General features: G+C 44.0%; 1 protein-coding gene across 3 annotated transcripts in view; it reads left to right on the top strand.

Annotated features, from left to right (window-relative positions):
- The window catches only part of B4GALT6 (beta-1,4-galactosyltransferase 6), a 256,834-nt gene that overhangs the window by 186,327 nt on the left and 52,053 nt on the right, over window positions 1-18,454 (top strand). For all 3 annotated transcript variants that reach the window (XM_029591178.1, XM_029591179.1, XM_029591180.1), the window contains one exon: window positions 10,720-10,836. In XM_029591178.1, coding sequence (XP_029447038.1) covers window positions 10,720-10,836 — 117 coding nt within the window. The remainder of the gene's footprint in view (window positions 1-10,719; window positions 10,837-18,454) is intronic.

The following is an 18,454-nucleotide window of genomic DNA, read 5'->3' as shown; positions in this document are numbered from 1 at the left end:
AGTGGTTGAATCAGTCTTGAAAAGAGCAAAGAGGTCCAAAGCGTATTGTAGTACCCCACTGGAGAAAGCTGCAAAGTTACTGGAGACTGTGGCAAAAGTTTTTTCCTATGAGCTATGTTAGAATCTAGAATACAATATATGTATAATCTCCCTCTTTTTTTTGTTAATGTATAAGATATGATCTAGTAGGCTCCTTCAGATCTCATGAATAGTTTAGCTCCCATGCCGTAAGAAGTGGAGAAACATAGACTCTGTCTAATTTATCAGCTTATGATGCATGTGATACACCTACAGAACTTCAGTTGGCATTGGAGTTAGAAGGCTAACATGACTGAAGGCTTTGGGTCTTCATGAAGATATTCATGAGAATTTTGTAGATGCTCCTTGTATAGGGGATAATCTCTTTGGAGATAAAGTGAAAGAAACAGATTTATATTTACCCGTTCTATTCCACTCATGATTTTATAGACCTCTATCATATATCCCCCCCCCCCTCAGCTGTCTTTTCTCCAAGCTGGGCAGCCCTAACCTCTTTCGCCTTTCCTCATAGGGGAACAGTTCCATCCCCTAATTCTGTATTGGTAATGATTGTTGCCTATGGTGAAAAGCAGACATTTTTTGTAATTTTTGTAAATTAAGATATGCGCGTTGGCAACCTTGAGGCTAAGAGTGGTTAGCCAATTGATCGCCAACAGAGATAGGATTGTCTAAGGAATTCATTCTGAATTTTTCTGTGTTTGGTGAGATATCTACAGTCCAAGATGGAGTAGAACTCACTTTTTTTTTTTTTGGAATGAAGAAATATTTGGAATAGAATCATGTGTTCTTTTGTAGTACTTGGACTATTCCCACCATATTTGAAGAAATGAAAACTCTCAGTTCTTGTTGGAAGAGTTGGAGCTGTTCTGAATTCATGCCATGATTGTTTTGGGGAAAGCAATTTAATTTCAAACATTATTTCTGCTATACGATCTTTAATACCCAATGGTCTGTGATTACCAGAGACCACAGTGGGCTGAAATGTTGAAACCTTTTTGATATTGTAGTCAAAAAGTATGGTTAGATTTTAGCTTTAGTTTTTTGGAAATGTTTGGATTGTGCTCATTCCCTAGCACGCAGACTGCTCTGTTGCTGCTTCAGTGCAAGGTTGTTGAAAGGAATAAGTTTAGTACCTTCTTCTTGAATAGTACTGCTTCTGTAATGCTGAGGTTGATCCTTCCTGCCTATAGATGACTGCTCAACTGTAGCTGGTGACAGGATAAGGAGAGAGGATCATTTTGGTCGCCCTTATCTGTACCTTTTCCAGTGCAACTATAACTTTTTTGAGATGTGACCAGAACTGCACACAGTTCTCTAGGTGCAGCCTCAACATGGAGAGATACAGAAGCATTAAGACATTAGCCATTTTATTCTCCATTTCTTTTCTAATTTTTCCTAACATTCTCTTTGCTTTTCCGACTGCTGCACACTGAACTGAGGATTTCATAGTATCGTCTGCTATGATGCCCAGGTCTTTTTCCTATTATGGAACTTAACATCATGTAACTTCAGTGTGGGTTACTTTTCCCCATGTGCATCACTTTGCATTTGTTCACATTAAAATTAATCTGCCAATTAAATTCTCAGTCTTCCAAGATTCTCCTGCAATTTTTCACAATCCGCTTGTGATTTAACAACTCGGAATAATTTTGTGTCATCTGCAAATTTGATCATTCTTTATTCACCTTTCCAGATCATTTATAAATATCTGAAAAATCACAGGTCCCAGTCCAGATCTCTGAAGCATTCCACCATTTACTTTTCTCCACTGAGAAAATTGACCATTTAGTCCCACCATAGGACATTGCCTCCTGTCCCATTACTTTTTAATTTTTCTCAGGAGTCTCTCAAATGCCTTCTGAAAATTTAAATACACTATATCCACCAGCTCACCATTATCCATATGTTTATTAACACCATCAAAAAATTGTAGCAGATTGAGTCAAGATTTCCCTTGGGTAAATCGGTGTTAGCTGTTTCCCATTAAATCATGTAGGAGCTGCTGAGCCCTCATTGCTGAGGGGATGGGGTGGAGATTTATGTTAATATCCAACAAGTTTACATGACAACAGTGGGAGAAAAAGCCTTTCCTTGTTGCTTTACTGATTCAAATATGTCTGTTTTGGAATGTGAATGTGCAGCATCTTTGATATCTTTACATTTTGCACAGTACAGGAGGAAATGAGTTTTCTATTTCTGAAGTTGCACTGCATGCAGTGTCTAGCTTCTTAGCATTCCCAGTTCAGTTTTTAGCATATCTCTATTTATAATTTATGATTATTTGTATTTGGGATCTATCTATGCTCTATCTGTGAATTCAAGGTGAGGTATTCAGCTAGTGTGCAGACTCTCTGCTGCCTTCCTATGTGGGATGCTATAGTTGGTTAAGCTGTGGATCTGATGTTTTTTCTCCCCAGGTTTGCTACTCATTTTTACTGTTCCCTTCATTGCTGGCCTTAGCCCTGCCCCCTGGATGACATCACAGTTTGTCCTACTTGAAGCCTGCAGCGACAACTGAGGTGTGCGTGCTGCAGTCATGCACATGAAGGAGCATGCTCCTTTGTGCGCTCCTTCATGCATGATTTGCAGTTTGATTTTTTTATGCTTCTATTGTACAGTTTCTTTGAATTACACTGTACAGCTTGACCTAGGCTGGCTGTCTTCAAGTTATGGTGGCAGTCTATCTACTAGTTGCATCTCCCAAAGCCTGGTATGAAGACCGCGGTCTCCTCCCGAGGACAGCCAAGATTCCCACGATCCTGGAATTCCTGCAGGACGGCATGAAGAAGGGGTTGTCTCTCAACTCCCTCAAGGTCCAAGTTGCAGCACTGGCCTGCTTCAGATCTAATGTGTAGGGTACCAGACTATCAACTCATCCAGATGTGCCTTGCTTCCTGAAAGAGGTCAAGCAACTCCCCTAAAGTGGCCGGTGCCTCTATGGAACCTCAATCTAGTACTAGACTTCCTAGCAGGAGAGTCTTTCAGATCAATACGCGGTCTGTCGCTACATCTGACCTTAAAGACAGCATTCTTGGTCGCAGTATGTTAGCTCGGCTCATCTCCGACCTTCAGGCACTATCCTGGAACCATTCCTCAGGTTCACCCTGGGCACCATACAGCTGCGTACTGTTCCATCCTTCCTACTGTAAGTGGTTTCCCAGTTCTACATGAACCAAACCATATCTTTACCATCTCCAGATGAGCACAAGGATTCGGAAGAGTCACGCCTCCTCCGCCACCTGAATGGCAGCAGACTCCTAGTCCAATACTTGACAAGATCGGAGCCCTTGTGCAAAACAGATCGCCTGTTCGTTCTTCACAGCGGGAAGAAACAAGGGGAAGTAGCAATGCGGGCGACCATAGCCCGCTGGATCAAAGAAGAAATCAAGATTGCCTACATAGAGGCAGGGAAGCCATTACCTTTACAAGTCAAGGCTCATTCTACAAGGGCCCAGGAAGTCTCCTGGGCTGAAACCAAGCTGCTGTCGCCAGCCGAGATCTGTTGGGCGGCGACGTGGTCCTCCCTACACACCTTCTCCAGGCTCTACCACCTGAATGTTCAGGCCAGGGAGGATACAGCCTTCGCAAGGGCAGTACTAAGTGGGCCACTGGCAGCCTCCCACCCTGTGCGGGAGTAGTTTTTGTACATCCCATTGGTCCCGAGTCCATCTGGCTACACGCTAGGAAATGGAGAAATTAGTTACTTGATAATTTTGTTTTCCTTAGTGTAGACAGATGGACTCAGCATCCCGCTCACGGCTGCTCCGGAAATCAAGAACCTCAGATAAATCTTGAGACTAAGCGAATACAGGTAAGCCAAAGCCTACCCCTAGTTCAAGACACCCACAGTTGTCTGGTGTCGGCGTTTATTGTTTGAGTGCACTGGCAGTCTCCAGTTTAAAAAAAAAAAATTATATATATATAATTAGTTGAACCGGTTCAAAGTTTATCAAGTTTAATCAAATATTAAGCACCATATATCCACACTGGCTTTTCAAAGATAATTCTGAAGAGCTAGGCTTACTGCACGAGTATATGTAGGGTGACATCAGCCTTGAAATCTGACTCAGTCTCCCATCTGCTATCTGGAGAGCACAATATCATTAGTCCTGAGTCCATCTGTCTACACTAAGGAAAACGAAATTATCAGGTAAGTAATTTCTCCATTATCTAACTCAGATTTCTGGACTGCTACCCAATCTTTCATTCTGTCCTCTTTGGTTATTGCAGTATTTTGTTTTTGGGTCTTCCTGAGTCTCATTTGAAGGCCCTCCGACTTATCCAAAATTCTGCTGCTGATCTCGTTTCTTGTTCTTTGCTATATGACCATATTTCTCCTGTTCGAGCTGACCTCCATCGGCTTCCTGTCTCTTGGAGGATAAAATTTAAGATCTTTACTCTGATTTTCAAGGCTTTACATGGACTGGCACCCTTTCTCTGTATCGTGTCTTCCATACGCAGGTACTGTCTTACATGGTGTCTCCGCTCAGCTATTCAAAATCTCGTCGAAATACCCGCTCTCTCCAGCAAGCTCATCTACAGGTATCCCATAAACAAACTTTCAGTATAGCTGGTCCTACACTTTGGAATAGTCTCCCAGGTGCGATCAGAGCAGAGAATAACCTGTTACAGTTCAGAAACAGCTAAAATTGTATTTTTCTCTCTAGTTTCCCTAACAGAACTTAGGTTTGCTGGTTAATGGTTTTCTTCTAATGACTCTTATTGTTTTCACTGTTTGTTTTGTAATAAATTGCTGCTTCATGATGATTTATTGCTGTCATTAAATATTTTTGTGTATGTTACTTGTAATCTGCTGAGGTTTGTGGATCAGCAGAATATAAATTTAAATAAATGTGTAGTTGCTATATATTTATTTACAGGTACAGGTCTGACTTGTTTGGTTTTCTCCAATAGGAGGTATATGTTCTAGGGTCAAATATATTTGCAGTACAGTTATTTCATAGGCTTTGCTGCCAGTTGCAGAGGGCGAGGCCCTGGGTGGTTGCCCCTTATCATCCCACTCCTAAAGAGGGCCCAACATGTGAGTACTGATATCTTTCTAGAAAAAAGCACTGTCTGGGATTGATGGGGAAAAATAAATAAATAAATAAAATTTTCGAAATCCAGTTTATGACCGACTCGTATATTAGACTTCATTAGGAACCTGCCGCAGTATCACACAATGAAAGGTATTTCTTCTGCAGTAGAGGGTAGAGAAACTGTCCAACATTATTTTAACCTTTTTGTATGAGAAAAAGGTCTCTGCCCACTTCTTCATGGGCATGTTGGGACACATTTCAGCAATAGTCCGTTACTCCTTTTTTCATATCTCCATATGATGCAGGTGCAGTAGCACCTGAAGCCTCAATGGAATTAATGCCTACAACAACTTTCTTACAAGGTGAATATATCCAGCACGCTTATCCAATCTCTGGCATTGTGGCTGGAATCTTCATATCTGCTGAGAGGTCAGTCTTTTCATTAATTTCCACTTCAAATTACAATAACTACTGATGCCTTCAATCAAGGATGGGGAGCTCATCTGAACAATCTTTGTTCTCAAAGAATTTGGTCTTCACAAGGAAGGTTACGTCTATTCCTGGGGACTTCTGCGCTACTGCGGAATGCAGAATTCCTCCCTCACCTCGCAGATTTCTTCCCTTGTCGCAGTTTGCGCAGATTTCATCGCCGCCGCACAGATTCCCGCCCTCGCGATTTCCTCCCGCGCCGGAAAAGGATGAAAAAAACCCCCCAGAAGCATGCCGCGCACGGACAGTGGCCAATCCGGGACAGCGATGTCAGGTGGCGCACGGCGAGTGGGGGCATTGCATCACATCACATTGCAGCACGGCACCAGCAGCTCAAGGAGCAAGCAGCAAGGAGGAGAAGAGGGAGGGGGAAGAGAGAAGGGGGAAAAAGGAGAAGAGAGAAGGGAGGGGATCAGGAGGGGGAAGGGAGAAAGAGAGGGAAAGGGGGAAAGGCGAAGAAGAAAAAAAAGAGGAGGAGAAGAGGGGAAGTCAGGTGGCGCACAGAGAGTGGGGGCATCGCAGCACGGCACCCACGGCTTGAGGTAAGAAAGCAAGTAGGAGAAGAGGGAGAAGGGAGGGGAACAGAGGGGAAGGGGACAGAGAAAGAGAAAGGGGGGAGGGGGAAAGAGAGGGGCTAAAGAAGAGGCCCTGGCCCTGAGAGTGTATGTTTGAGCCCTTGTGTTTGTTGTGAGCAAGTGGGTAGGTGTCTACCTGGGAGTGTGTGTGTGTGTGTGTGTGTGTGTGTGTGTGTGTGTGTGTGTGTGAAAGTTGTATGTGGGGAGACAGAACATGTGTGTGACAGATGGCATGTGAGAGAAAGCATGTCTGATATGTAAGAGAGACAGTGAGCATGGATACTCAGGTGGAGAGGTTAGCAACTGCAGCAGTCCCTGCCAGCTTGGTTCATCTGCCAGCAGCAATTGACACTGCTGGCAGATGAGCCACGTTGCCAGGGACACTCAATGCACTGAAATGCAGAATAATTTGCAAAAACTATTTTGTGAAAAAAATGTGCAGAATTTTGCAGAATTTAGAAAATGTGTGCGCAGAATTTTCAATTTTTTGTTGCAGAATTTTTAATTTTTTTGCGCAGAATTCCCCCAGGAGTAATTACATCATATATATATCATCTGGAGTTGAGAGGAGTTCTCCAGTTCTTTAAAGGTATTCAGTCCTTGGCTATAGGGCAATATGGTGGTGATCCAGACAAACCATCAAGGAGCAATTTTCTATATCAAAGGAGGAGCAAGCTCTTTCTGTCTCTATACAAGAATCCCTCAAGATCTGGGAAAATTGCCTCTCAGCCATTAACACCCTCCTCATCAATCTACACCTGGCATTAAACACCTCTAAAACCGAACTTCTAGTCATATCCCCACAAAATAATACACAGCCTTCCCCATGCAGCGATGCCCCCCCCCCCCCCCCATCACTAAAAGATGGTTTATTTAAACTTCAGGTCCTCAAAAAACTTAAACCCCTGCTTCACGACCATGACTTCCGCACAGTCCTGCAAGCAACCATTCTCACCAAACTAGACTACTGTAACTCCCTCCTGCTTGGCCACTTCACCAACATCAAACCCCTTCAGATGCTACAAAATACAGCAGCCAGAATTCTTACCAACACCTGCAAATCTGACCATATTACCCCTGTACTTAGCGAACTTCACTGGCTCCCTGTACTCAACGAACTTCATTGGCTCCCCATATCCTCACGCATAACCTACAAAACCCTCACCATGATCCACAAAACACTACATTCTCACAACATTCAGTGGCTTGAAAACTCTCTCCACTTACTCTCCTCTGACTGACCCACCAGAGCCACCTACAGAGGCTGCCTATTCACTCCCTCCCCTAAGACCATACATTTCATCTCCACTAAACGAGCTTTCTCCTTCGCAGGCCCCACCCTCTGGAACTCCATGCCCCCCGACCTCTGCTTAGAGCCATGCACACAAAAATTCAAAAAGAAACAAGACATGGCTTTTCAAGCAGTTTACCCAGAATAGAGACTGTCCTCCCTCCCTCCCCCCTTTTCCATTCCCTTTGATATCCTATCTTCTTCCTACCCCACCCCTTTCTACCCTCCACCCTTTGTACAGTACTATTCATTATTTACCTTATTTGTACATTCCAATTGTATATTATTCTATCTCCCCTGTAGATAAAGTTACCTATCCTTGTTCGCTTGGACACAGCGTTCTGTGTCCCCTGACTTCCCCCGTTCTCCCCTCCCTTGTTTATTGTAAGTATTGTTAAGTTCTCTTTAAACAAAATTGATGTACCCACGAATACCGGTATTAAAAAACTGTAAATAAATAAATAAGCAATTTCCCAAATGAAACTGATAGTTATCATCTTGGAAGCAAAACCAGATAGCAAACATGCTAAGTCGCAAACTGCAACTGCACAAATGGCCATTGAACCAAGTAGCATAGGAGCTGTTTCAAGTTTTGGGTACTCTGCAAATAGACTTCTTTGTAGCTCCATGCAACAACAAGGTTCCTACCTACTGCTTGAAAAGATCAGCAAAGGATAGTCCAGAAACAAAAGCTTTTCAACCCCATGGTATCAAGGTGCCTCTCCTCCTCCCACTCACTACCCCAATTCCACTTACAGCTAAAACAATTCAAAAGTGAAGAAGAGAAAAAGATCTGATTTTCATAAACCATTTTTGGCCATATGAATTTTTTTTTATGGTTTCAAAACCAACTCTTAAACAGCCAATACAATTCTGAAAGTTCCCATCCTTGATTACTCAGTGCAATGGGAGTCTTTTCAATCTCAAACTTCAATCTTTGGTTCTGACTGTATGAATGTTGAGTCACCTAGTTTCTTCTATGCAATTGTCTACTGAAGTGAGTAAAGTTATTCTAGCATAAGAAAATGTGCTGCTAGATCTTACAACTTTAAATGTAAAAGATTGTTTATCTGGTGTTCACAGGTCAATCGACCTTTTAAATGCCATCTTCCCCTCTTACTGTAATTCAGTGTATATGACTTTGGTTTGAAAACTGTCAGGTACACCTTAGTACTATAGAAGCATATCGCAAATTCAAGAAGAATTCCTGTCTCCCTACAGTAACCATATTCATGGAAGGTCTGACTTATCTAAAACCCCTGATTGCAAGGAATAGGTGGATTTTTAATCTAAACACAGTTCTTTTTCAGCTCATGAAATCCCCTTTGGAGCCTTTAGCAAAAGCAGATCTAAAATGCCTTTCTTGGAAGCTTTTGTTTTTGACAGCTGTAACTTCTGCACGGAGAGGAAGCAAGTTGCAAGCACTTCTCATATTCTCAGTACATTCAATTCTTACCAAAAGTGGTGTCTCAGTCTCACTTAAATTAATCTGTAGTGTTGCCAGTGTTTTTTTCCGAGACTACACACAAGAGTAAACAAGTTCTTTATATATTGGATTGCAGAGGTGTTTACTGTTCTATTTGGAAAGAACAGAATCTTTTAGGAAGGACCTCATAGTTCATCCCTTTCAACCCAAACAAGGGTTTTCATTTACAAAAATAACTCTTCCCTTGGATTTTTGATTGCAGCTGTTACTATTCTTTGTCAGAATAACAACTTAAGAAGTAGGTTAAAAACACATCAGATCAGAGTTACTATGGAAGATATTTGCAAGCCTGTTACCTGGTCTTCTGTCCATACCTTTAGTGCTCATTACTGCTTAGAAAATGCTTCATGTTGAGACAGCAGTTTTGGTCAAGCAGGTCTCAAATGTTTTTAATTATTTCAACTCACCCTCCAATCGTATGGGTTAAATATTTTTCACTATTCATATAAGAGCACAACAAATGTTTTTATGCATCCCTTAGCTTGGGAATCTGTGTGGCTGATTATTGTCCTGCTTGTCTAAGGAGAAAGCAAAGTTGTATGCCTGTTTTTCTAAGCTCTGAGAGAGGTTTTTCATCTCAGTAACATCAGATGATGTTCACTTGTTGGCTGATTTGTACTACTGTCTACAAAGAATACCTTTTACAGGCAAGCAACTTTATTTTATTTTTCCTCATTAGTGGTAGCTGATTTGAACATATCCAGTAGAATTAGGGGTTAGCAATCTGCAGCCCCTGGGCCTCATGTGGCTTTTCTTGTGCCTCATGTGCATCCTTCCCCACAGGAAAAAGAAAAAGGCAGCATGAGCCAAAGTCTTCACCTCTGTCCTTTTGTCCAGCACAGGCGGTGCTGAAAAGAAAAGACTGTCTCAACATCACCGACCCAAGTGGATAATAGAGAGCATCATCAGCCCACTGCTGCCGCCTCTTTTAACAGGGGCAGACTGATGATGCCCCTTAGTTCTGCATGGGCTAACAAAGCTAAACCTGCCCTCCCCCAGTGTGGTCATGTCTAGTGTTATGGTGAAGTGCCAGGAAGGAAACTGGCCCTTCCACTGGCCAGTGCAGATGAAGTGACTGGAGGTGGATCCTATATGAGGAGGAAGTGTTCCAGCTACGCTGGTGATGAATTTGGGAAAGGAGCCATAATCTGGCAAGATCTGTGGGATGAAGTGACCTGTCTGCTAATTCAGTGAAAGAGAGAGTGCTGGGGATGGGTGAGGGGAAAGGTGGGGAGAGAGACTGCTGCAGACAGGGAGTGAAAATGAGTGAGTACAGAAGATGAGTGAGGGACGTCTGGGTACAGGTGGGGGAGAGTAACTAACTGCTGGGGGAAGAGTCACTGATGGGGACATGGTAAGGGAAGACAGATTGCTAGATTGGGGGACTGGAAGATAGATGGGAAAACGTGGGATGGCTTGGAACAGTCTGGAAAGACAGCTGGAGATGAAAGAGAAATTATTTGGTGAGAGAAATAGTAATTGCTGGGGATGGGGAGGAGGAGGTTGTGGTTTTAATATTCAAATTTAGTACAGTGGCTCTCAAAATATCTTAGACAAAGGAAAAAATGTGAACTAGCTCTTTTCTTTTTAAAGGTTGCAGACTCCTGCTTGTTGTTCATATATGAGAAAAAGGGGAGTTGACATTGACTTTCACAAATCCAAGTTTTTTAATGAGATGAATCAGAGGTCTGATAAAAATCAGTCACTCAAGACAATTATTAGGTGAGAAATTGCAAGTTGTGTTTTGAGGTTTTTTTTGGTTTTTTTTTTTTAACTAAGGTGACTATTTTATTTTTATAGGTAGCTGTTCTTATTCCATTTCGGAACCGCCATGAACACCTTCCAATTTTCTTTCGGCATTTGATACCTATGCTACAAAATCAGCGATTAGAGTTTGCCTTCTATGTTATTGAGCAGGTGAGAATAATTGTGCATAACGTGCTTTGTTTCTGATTAAGCTGGTATTATCTTTAATATGAAACACAAGGTGGTAATCAATTTTTGAAACACAACTCAGGTTAAAAAAAATAAAATTGAAAAGCCCTAAAAATTCAACCTACTTGATAAAGGTCCCTAAAATCCAGTTAGGGGAAAACCAGATTGAAACTATCCATTGCTGACCAGTGATATCTAGTGGAAAATTGACTAAATATACACAGTATTGCTCAGATCCTTTTGAAGTATGAAAGTGGGAAAAGTTAGACAACCTGAAATGTGGCAGAACAGTTGGCTATGATCTCTGCAGAAGTACGAAAATTGTGCTTTGCATATAGTTGACCTAGCTATACAGGATTCATCACTTTAGGGCTTCTCCCAAAGATTTGGCTAATAAGACATTGCTATAGCCCAGGTAAAGATCTTAAATTGCCACCAGCTACAAACACTTATCCCTGCTTTGTGTGCTTAAGGGTCATTAAATGTCGGATTCTCCAGTGGATATCTTCACAGGTAGAAAACATCCTTAAAATCAATGCAAGATTCTGAAAGAGCTGCAGCACATGCCACCTAAGTACTGGCAGTTATCACCTCTATAGTAAACAAGTTCCAGAACAACTTGAAGTCAGGCATTGAATTGGAACTCACAGCTACGTGTATCAACGTGGCACACTGGCTTATAAGTGAAGCTGCTAAGGATGCTTCCAAACAGGGTCTAAAAGTTACTGAGATGCTTCCCTGCAACAGAAAATTTAGAATCCACATAGGACAAGTGTGCAGAGAACAGAACCCTTAAGAGTTCCACCAAAACTTGCTTGTGATAACACAAATTATACTAGTACTACCTCTTTTTTTTTTTTTTTTTTTCTCATTAGCTCCTTTTTCTTTTGGTTTGTGCATTTTTGTATTTTGCAAGATTTCTAACAGTTACCAATATGGATCACAAAATCTAACTTATAAACAGACAGCAGAGTTGCTTACCTATAACAAGTGTTCTCTATGGACAGCAGGATATCAGTCCTCACACATGGGGTGACATCATCAGATGGAGCCCAGACACAGAAAACTTAATGTCAAATTTTGTAGAACTTTGACTTGGCACACTGAGCATGCCTAGCATGCCCTATACCACACATCAATGTGGGGTCCCTCTATATAAATGAAAAAATAGAAACCCAACTCCGCAGGGTGGCAGGCAGGTTTCATGAGAACTAACATCCTGCTGTCCTCGGAGAACACCTGTTACAGGTAAGCAACTCTGCTTTCTCAGAAGATAAACAGGATGATAGTCCTCAAACATGGGTGAATCTCTAGCTACAGGCTGCTCCCCAACATAAAAGCAGACCAACAGACTCCCAAACGGGTGCCAACAGGCACAACAACAATGATGCTGTTGGTATCAGAGGGGGAGACGGCCTGAACCTAAACAGGTCCTAGGTGGGGAGAGAGTTGGGTTCTACACCTCAAATTCCGAAGGACAGATTGGCCAAACCAACTGTCGCATCGGCCATCCCTATCCAAGCAATAATGAGATGTGAATGTGTGGAGAGAACTCCATGTGGCAGCCTTGCAGATCTCCTCCACGGGAACTGCTCAAAAGTGTGCCACTGACACTGCCATGGCTCTGATATAATGATCCTTGACATGACCTCAAAGATGCAATACCGCCTGAGCATAAAAGGAGATGCAATCTGCTAGCAAATTGGATAGTGTCTGTCTGGCAAAGGAAATGCCCAACCTATTCTTAGCAAAAGAAATAAAAAGTTGGGTGGGCTGTCTATGGGCTTCTGTCCACTCCAGATAGAAGGCTAAGGCTCACTTGCAGTCCAAACTGTGCAGTGCTTGTTCGCTTGGTGCGAATGAGGCCTGGTAAAGAATGTTGGCAGGACAATGGACTGGTTAAGATAGAAGGTTCATCACCACTTTAGGCAGGAACTTAAGGTGCGAACGCAATACCACTCTGTCATGATAAAATTTCATGTAAGGTAGATAAGTTACTAAGACCTGGAGTTTGCTGACCCTTCGCGCTGAGGTGACCGCCACCAGAAATGTGATCTTCTAGGTCAGTTCCTTCAGATTACAGGTGCACAGTGGCTCAAAAGGAGCTTTTATCAGCTGATCTAACACCTCATTGATGTCCCAAGATACAACGGGAGGCCACAGGGGAGACTTCAATTGAAGCAGGCCTCGCATGAAATGTGCAATTATAGGCTGTATAGAGATGGGCCTACCATCTACACCATGGTGGTATATGCCAGTTGCACTGAGATGAACTCTAATGGAGTTGGTTTTAAAGCCAGCTTCCGATAGGTGTGGAAAGGTAACCAAGCAGTGTTCCAAAATTAGGCTAAAAAGACACAGATTAAGCTACAGCTCTGCAGAAAAAGAGACTTGAGAGGGAACCCCCATGTGGACACATGGTATAGGGCATGCTAAGCATATTCAGTGTGCCAAGTCAAAGTTCTAGGAACTTTGACATACATTTTCAGTGTCGAGGGCTCCATCTGATGTCACCCCCATGTGTGAGGACTACCATCCTGCTTGTCCTCTGAGAAGTACACCACACAACAATAGTATTACAACAAGATTCCTTACCCCTAAAACTCTACGAATCTAAAACATAGAAGCATATTAGTCATATGCCTGCTTAAAAAGTAGTCTTTAAGCTTTTTCTGAAACTTGGGTAATTAATTTCCTGTTGCAACACACTAGATAAAGCAACCCATACAGTAGTTCCTTTGAAGGAGAAAATCCTACACCGCATCTCCTGTAGCTTAGTCGCACATAGATGGTATGACAAGTTAATTCTGCCCTGAAGAACGCAACGCGTTGACACAGTCCAGCAGGCTGGTTGCAGGTGTTCTCCCAGGACAAGCAGGATGGTAGTCCTCACATGTGGGTGACGTCACTGGATGGAGCCCTATCACGGAAAACTTTTCTGTCAAAGTTTCTAGAATTTTTGACTGGCACACTGAGCATGCCCAGTATGCCATGCTCCCTGCAGCCACAGGGGTCTTCCTTCAGTCTCTTTTTTTTCCGCGCTGCAGTTTGCCACGCGGTTAGGAGCTCTGTGAGAATTTCTCACACAATTTTCCTCACAGAAAAAATTAATATTTTAGTTCAAAAAATTCCCTCATAGGGGTCTCCCATTGGGATAGCGTTTTTCCATCGTTCGGTAAGTTCATTATTCCTGGTCTATTCCCGCTTCCACCTTTTTCGGTGTCCGCAGGCCATTGACTATTTTTGGGTCTCAACCTCTGCCATTATGGCAACAGGTTTTTGAAAATGTCCAGAGTGCCCCCGAACAATGTCGATTTACCGACCCACATATGATGTCTATGTGCTGTGCCTCGGCTCATCACACGTGTCTAACTGCTCAAGTTGTGCCCAGATGACTCCGAAGGGTAGGCAGGCTTACCTTGACAAGATGGAGACTCTGTACAAAATCAAGTTGACTCCATCGACATCCACCCAATCGTCACCGCAGGATCTAAGAAAAAGTCATAAAACCTCGCCGGGAGCACCAGGGCAGCGGTGACTGTCTGTCACAGACTCCATTTAAGGCATCCACATCATCTACCTCAGTGCCGGGGAGAGACTGGACCGAGCATCAAGGGAAGCACCGACGTGAGTAGACTCCCGGTGCCGGCACAGATTCCACATCGGCTTCGATGGCAGTCGAGCTGCTTGCGAAGAAGACACGAGTAAAGGAGCCTCCAACACCCTCTCCAACTGAAAAACCAAGGCGATCCCCACCAATATCGGTGCCAGGTACTTAGCCCCCACAGGTCCCTGTGGAGGTGCCAGTAGCAGCTAGCCTGCCACTCAATGTAGCTGCGATATCTACAACAGCTTTCAGGGAGGAACTGTACAGTTTCATCCGCAAGGCAGTGCTCTGAGACCTACAGCCATCGATGCCAGCCCCCATACCGGCACAGGATCCATCGATATTTGCACCGTTGCTAACCAGGCTGGATACACTCATCTGTGCTCTTCCAACACAACCCAGGCCACCGATGCCAAAGCAAACTGCAAAGCCTCTGAAATCCCCGATTCCCATTCCAGGATCCTCAGATGACGAAGGTATGGATTCCAGTCCTCTGTCACCGATGCCAGAACTGATGCCTGGTCCATCAGGATCTCGACAAGAGAACTTTTCTGACACATGGGAAGATGTTGACACCAACACATCCATGGAGGATATCTTGTCAGAGCCATCTCCTCCAGAAGAAAGGAGAAAATCTCCCCCAGAGGATCTCTCCTTTGCCAATTGTATTAGGGAAATGTCAGAGACAATTCCCTTTGAACTTATTACAGAAGAGGACACACACCACAAAACATTAGAGGTTCTCCAATTTGTGGATGCACCAAAAGAAGTGATGGCTATACCAGTACACGAAGTACTAGCAGATCTGCAACATCGTCTCTGGGAACATCCTTGTGCTGTTCAGCCTGTGAATAAGAGGACAGAATCGACTTACCTTGTCCAACATATTCTTGGTTTCTAAAAACCACAACTACCCCATCAGTCGGTGGTAGTTGAGTCTGCACAAAAGAAGGCCAGAAGACTGCGACCACACTCTTCAGCACCTCCTGGCAAGGACCAAAAATTCCTTGATAACTTAGGTCACAAGATGTTTCAAGGTTCTATGCTAGTGTCACGCATAGCTGCATATCAACTTACATTACACAGTATCAAAGAAATCTCTGGAAGCAGGTTCAGGGAATAGCTGACTCTCTTCCCCAACAGCAACAAGATAGCCTCAAGGCCTTTATGTAGTATGGCGTTGAGACTGACAAACATGAGGTTCGTGCTGCGTACGACTCCTTTGAAACAGCTTCTTGCATGTCAGTGACAGGAATCAGCACCAGGAGGTAGGCCTGGCTAAAAGCCTCTGACTTGAGACCTGAAGTCCAAGACAAATTTTCCAATTTGCCATGTACCGGCGAAAACCTATTCGGCAACAAGATACAAGATGCAGTGGCTCAGTTAAGACCATAATGAGACCCTGCAACAATTATCGACAGTGACTACGAAACCTCTTCTTCTGCACGAAGATCCACTAGAAGGGACCCTATGAAACAATTTTATCGCCCATGCAGATACTATCCACCGGCATCTTGCGTGAGGCCAACTAGACAGTCTCAGAAAACACATCCTCGACAGCCAAGACATCTAGGCCTCAGCCACCACCGCAAACAGGCTAGGCCTCCGGATTTTGAGACATATCCAGAGAATAGCAGTCCCTCCATAAATCCAAAACCAGATTTGCCAGTAGTAGATTGAATTTGTCACTTCATGATCAACTGGCTCAACATAACCACAGACCAATGGGTTATATCCATCATTAACCCAGGGATACTATCTAACCTTCCTCATGCTACCCCCGGACTTACCACCAAATCCTCTGTGGATGCAAGAAGATCACAAAGGTCTTCTAGAGTCAGAACTGTCCACCCTTCTGGGCGCCAGGGCTGTGGAACCTGTTCCCCGAGTACAGTAGGGCAGAGGGTTCTACTCCTGCTATTTTCTCATTCCAAAGAAATCAGGCGGCCTCCGCCCTATCTTAGACCTCAGCAATCTCAACAAATTTCTAAGAAAAGAAAAATTCAGAATGGTGTCCTTAGGCACCATGCTTCCCCTTCTGCAAAAAGGAGATTGGCTCTGTTCTCTGGATCTTCAAGACGCATATGCTCACATTCCAATATTTCCACCTCACCGCAAGTAGCTGCGTTTCCTCGTGGAACATCAACACTTTCAGTACTGGGTCCTGCCTTTTGGACTTGCCTCGGCACCCCGGGTATTTACAAAGTATCTAGCAGTGGCTGCGGCCCATCTACGCAAGAAAAGCATACACATCTTTCCTTACCTGGACGACTGGCTAATCAAGAGCAAGGAGCTCTCGACGCTCTCAAGCTCACTATCAATCTGCTACATTCTCTGGGATTTCTCATCAACTACCAAAAATCCCAACTGACTCCATATCATCTCCTGACTTTCATCAGAGCAGATTTGGACACCACAGTGGCAAAGGCCTTCCTGCCCAATGTCCACGCAAACACACTCTCCAGACTAGCTGTATCTCTGCGCACAAAGAAAATAGCCTCAGCCCATCAATTCTTAAAATTGCTGGGACACATGGCTTCCACAGTCCACGTCACTCCTATGGCCAGACTAGCCATGAGAGAAATACCTCAATGGACTTTGAATTCTCAATGGCTCCAAGCCATTCAACCACTTTCATCCCGGATTCAGGTAACCCACCAGTTAAGTTTCTCGCTTCTCTGATGGATGAACAAAGTCAACTTGCTAACAGGTCTATCTTTTCAGCAACCAGTTCCACAGATAACTTTGACCACAGACGCATCCACCTTGGGTTGGGGGAGCTCGTGAACAATCTTCAAACTCAAGGTACTTGGACACAGCTCGAAGCAATGTTTCAGATCAACTTCCTAGAGCTTCGAGCTATACGTTATGCTCTATATATGTTAAAGAACTGCCTATCATCAAGACTGTTCTCATACAAATAGACAACACAGTTGCAGTGTGGTACTTGAACAAGCAGGGCAGCACAGGCTCTTATCTCCTCTGCCAAGAAGCCGCACAGATCTGGGACTGGGCCCTTGCACATTCCATTTATCTACGGGCCACTTATCTGGCAGGCAAGCAGAATGTAGTAGCAGATCGCCTCAGCCGCCAGTTCCATCCCCACGAGTGATCTCTGGAATCTGTGGTAACGACCAGAATCTTCCAATGCTGGGGTCAACCAACAATAGACCTCTTTGCATCCGAACCGAATCACAAAATGGACAGATTCTGCTCTCTGATGTGATTTCCATGCTCCCTTAGAGGTGTTCCTTAGTCTGGCAGCCGGTTCCCGGCATGGACATAGCTGCTTGAACAGCTGAAAGGCAGTGGGTGCAGAAGGCCAAGCGTGGCAGTGATGGCAGATGCTCTCTTCCCCTGCCGCTGGAGATCGTCTTAACTCAGCTAGTAAGCACTGAGCTCCAGTAAGTTTAAAAAAAAAAAAAAAGAATGTTTATCAGTAGGGGTTTTTTAGGCCTTCCTTTGGTATCTGGGCTTGGCGCGCTGTCCCAACATCGTTCCTGCTCCAGTTGGGGTTAGGGGAACTAGGCATCCTGGCAGGTTGACTAAGCCCCACAGTAGGCTTTTCTTTGCATGCTGCATGGTAGGCCGTGGCAGCGTTTTCACGCGCTCTTTTGTGTGCTTTACTGCCCTCTACAGGACGTCAGTGTGCACGGTGCCTTGACTCTGCTCACATGTTGTGTGTGCCTTGCTAGGCACAACTCTTGCACGCGTAACTTTTTTGAGGGTTGATAGTCTAGAGCGGGGCGCACTAGTAGTGTGTGTGCCTTGCCATGCTTATTGCTGGGGCACCTATAATTTGTGCATGCAACTTCTTTAAGCGCGAGCCATTGAACGTACAGTTACAGCCGCTCATGGCGCCAGTAAACAAGAAGCCTAAGCGCCTTTCTCTTTGTGTCTGTCATATTAGGACTTCTCAGCCTGACCTATCTTTCAACATGTCACTGATGTATGGATGCTCAGGGAGAGTTGTCTTCCTCGCATTTTGCTAAG

The sequence above is a fragment of the Rhinatrema bivittatum genome, chromosome 2 (assembly GCF_901001135.1).
Source record: "Rhinatrema bivittatum chromosome 2, aRhiBiv1.1, whole genome shotgun sequence".
In the NCBI taxonomy this organism is placed as follows: Eukaryota; Metazoa; Chordata; class Amphibia; order Gymnophiona; family Rhinatrematidae; genus Rhinatrema; species Rhinatrema bivittatum.
The sequence above is the reverse complement of the archived record's forward strand: the minus strand, read 5'-3'. Positions and strand labels throughout refer to the sequence as shown.